This window comes from Fukomys damarensis, unplaced genomic scaffold (genome assembly GCF_012274545.1).
Source record: "Fukomys damarensis isolate Sample0158 unplaced genomic scaffold, DMR_v1.0_HiC HiC_scaffold_2, whole genome shotgun sequence".
In the NCBI taxonomy this organism is placed as follows: Eukaryota; Metazoa; Chordata; class Mammalia; order Rodentia; family Bathyergidae; genus Fukomys; species Fukomys damarensis.
This window is the reverse complement of record NW_022900914.1, coordinates 48,590,957-48,594,550: the sequence shown is the minus strand read 5'-3', so window position 1 is coordinate 48,594,550 and position 3,594 is coordinate 48,590,957. Positions and strand designations below refer to the sequence as shown.

General features: G+C 47.6%; 1 protein-coding gene across 1 annotated transcript; it reads right to left on the bottom strand.

Annotated features, from left to right (window-relative positions):
- Positions 1-207: 207 nt before the first annotated feature.
- On the bottom strand, positions 208-1,920 carry Noto (notochord homeobox). The gene is made up of 2 exons (XM_010609601.2): positions 1,641-1,920; positions 208-433 (listed from the first exon to the last, which is right to left on the bottom strand). The coding sequence occupies exons 1-2, from the start codon at positions 1,890-1,892 to the stop codon at positions 275-277; spliced, it is 411 nt and encodes a 136-aa protein (XP_010607903.1). The 5' UTR covers positions 1,893-1,920; the 3' UTR covers positions 208-274.
- Positions 1,921-3,594: the final 1,674 nt, after the last annotated feature.

Below are 3,594 nucleotides of genomic sequence, written 5' to 3'. Positions count from 1 at the left end.
GAAATGTAAGTTATCAATACACCCTTTACACAAATGAAGGAAAATGGCTCAGAAGTTCAGTAAGTTGGCCAAGGACATAGCTGACAGCCAGTCTGTGCCTCTGACCATTACGTTATTCCTTCTTCCAGGCTGATACAGAAAAGGGAGCCCTGCTTGAAGTTCAAACTCCTCTGGTGCCCTCTGACCTGAGGAGGCTCTTCATTGAGATGCAGGGCAGGTAAGTCCAATGGGTGCCACCAGGAAGAACTAGCCCAGATCATTTCCGTCCCAGTCCTCAGCTGTCAGCTCCTGTCTGGGCATCTTCACTCTGGATGCTGCTGTCAGAGCTGCTGGAGGGCTCATCTGGGGAGGCAGCTACAGCAGACAGGGCTGGCAGTTTCAGCTTTTGCTGCTTCTGATACTTGACCCTGCGGTTTTGGAACCAGATCCTCACCTATCACCAGGAAAAGTGGGGCAGACATCAGAATGTGACCAGCAAGTCCCACTACTCCCCCAGACCCAGAGTGGTTACCCCTTGCTGTCTAGCCAAACTACTCTTCCTGTTATAGGAAGGACCCCTCCAAAAGGCCCCATCCTATAATCCCAATCACCATTCATCCACCACAGTGTTTCCTTCATAGGCTTCTTCGATGTACTGGACACCATTCTAGGTGGTGGTGATACAGTGGTGAGCATCTGAGGCGCAATCCCTGCCCTCATGGAACTCACAGTTAAGTGGACTGAGATTGGCAACATACGAGCCATATGAACCAGGGGTGGTGGTGCATCCCTATAATCCCAGCACTCCAGGAGATTGAAGCATGGAGGAGTTCAAGTTCAAGCCCAGTTTGGACAATTTTAGTAATACCATGTCTCAAAATAAAAAAGGGGTGGGTGTATCTCAGTTTAAAGGCCTTAGATTTACATCAGCTGAGAAGGCTGGGCTTAGAGAAGGAATAGACAGACCAGTTGAAGTTTGACATCCCAAAGGAGAGAAGCCTGTAAAAGAGTCAGAAGTGCCAAAAAGCTGGGAGGAAAAACCCAGCAAATGTGGTGTCTGGAAGCCAAGAGGAGAATGTGTTTCCAGAAGGGTCAGCTGTAGTAGGAGCTGCTGTGGGTGATGTAGTTGAGGAAAGGAAAGCATTCGTTAGCCTTGGCAACATGAAGGTCCTGGAGACCTTACTGAGAAATTTTGATGGAATTCGAGGGAAATGGTCTACTGGAATAAGTGAAGGAATGAATGGGAGGTGAGGACATGGAGGGAGTGAATATAGAAAATTCCTCAGAAATTTGCCTGTAGCAGAGAAATGACACAATAGCTGGAGAATAGCCCAGTCTAGATAGTGAGTTTGTGTGTGGGGGGGTAAGAGAGTAGTTCTTTTTAAGTTTCTTGAATGCCTACTTTATTTTGCTCCATATTTAGCATGAAAATAATTTATAATAAAATTTTAGGTGACTATTGCATATTATTCCCAATTATGTCACTTCAAATGGCCTATCTGTCTCATTACCCAAGGAGTATACAAAAAATTAGGGCCTGTCTCCTAAAAAGCTGGCACACGGGAAGAAGGCCAGTGTCTCCCTCCCAGCCTCCACTTAAGGCTTTCCAGAGGCGTCTGTCCCCAGGCTCAGCCCAGCCCCACAGCTGTCCCCACTCCCACCTGGTTCTCTGTAAGGTGGAGCCGGGCTGCCAGCTGGGCTCTCTTCTTTCCCACCAGATTGTGCTGTTTTGCAAACACTTTCTCCAACTCTTCCAGCTGCTCCAAGTTAAACATAGTTCTAACTCTCTTTTGGTGTCTCTCAGTGTCTTGAAGGACCTCAGGAGGGGCCCATTCTGGGGAGGCCCAGAGGCCTGAGCAGTGAGGCAGCTCCCAGCCTAAAGAGCAACCACAGAAGAGGTTAAAGCTGGGCATGGTGGCGCACGCCTGTAATCCCAGCACTCAGGAGGCTGAGGCAGGAGGATCGTTGTGTGTTCAAGACCAGCCTGGGCTACAAAGTGAGTTCCAGGTCAGTCTCAACTACATAGTGAGACCCTGTCTCAAAATAAAAAATAAAAAGGTTAGCCAGCAGCCACCTGCCCACTCATCTTGGAGGAGAGAACCCCCACACGTCTCTGCTGCCCCAGTCCAGTCTCTGCTCCAGTGGCTGGGTAACAATAAGAAGGCATAGTGGGAAAAGGAGAAGTAAACCAAAACAAACAAATGAGAAAGGAGGGAAAATGCCGTGAGACACCCTATGCCTCCACTACCCTCCAACTGAGTAGCTTGACTTCTAGCCCCTAACGGGAGTTTCTAAACCTCTTCTTTCCTGGCTCTCCTGTCTTTCCTTAGCGACCTTGGGGGAATCGCCCACTTTATTCATTCAGCAGACACTTTTTGAATGTCTGTCGTGTGTCAAGTATTATTTCTGGACAAAACAGAAATCCCTGTCTTGATGGAGCTTACATCTTGGAAGTGGGGAAAGAAAGTAAACAAGGGAAATAAGCCAAACACCTAGTATGTCATAGAGTAGTAAGTGCTAAGGAGGGAAAAGCAGAGAAGGGAGGGCAAGATGAGAGTGGTTGCATAGAGGTGGGCAGTTTGCATCTTCAGACACGATAGCTACCTTACTGTGGTGACATTAAAACAGGATCTCTATGTACTGCTTGTGCTCTGTACCCAGCTGAGAAGTGAGTGGGTTATGAAATTCTGCCCACTCTGCAGGCCGGTTCTTGGTGCTATGTCTGCCCAAAGGAAGAGATGCTCTTCTCCAAGAGATACAGAAGTTCAATTTTGTTCATCATGCTATGGACCAATGGAGATGCATCAGCCAGGGAGCAGTGCCTGAGTCCAAATATGAAGGGGATGAGGGAGTGGCTATCTGTGAGAGGAACGTGTTGGACAGATGAATGATAGGTATAATACTGAGACTGCTCTGAGACCCCTACACTGGGGAGGCCTGAGAGGAGACCCCTACACTGGGGAGGCAGTAGGACCACCCTGGTGAAAGGAGCAGGGCCCACCAGCCTTGCTGTGTGCCTGCCAGAAGTAGGACCAAAAGGTCAGGAAATGCCCAGCAAGCATACAGCCTAATGTACCTGGTCTCTTCTGTTTTAGGTCTGAATCTGAAGATTATGCCCCTTGGAGAAGTAATTAGGCTGTATGGTGTCTTAAGAGCTGGTGTTTGAAATCCTAGCCCTGCCACCAGTTCCCTGTGGAACCTTGGAGTCAGTCTGTATATTTCTGTGAGTCTTGATGTCCTCATGAGTAAAATGGTGACAATAGCCGGGGATTTAGCTCAGTGGCATTGTGCCTGCATGGCAAGCACAAAATCCTGAGTTTGATCCCCAGTTCCACAAAAAAATAAAATAAAAATTTAAAAGGTGACAATGCTACTATCACCTCTTATCATCTACCACTAGATGTCACAAGGATTAAGAAACATGCTGGATGTGGAGGTGCATGCCTATAATACCAGCACTCAGGAGGCTGAGGCAGGGAGATCAGCAGGAGGATCACTGTGAATTTGAGGCCAGCCTGGGCTATGGTGAGTTCAATGCCAGCCTGAACTACATAGTGATACTTTGTCTCAAAAAAAAAAAAAAAAAAAAAACACACAAAAGAGCAAAAAAAAAAA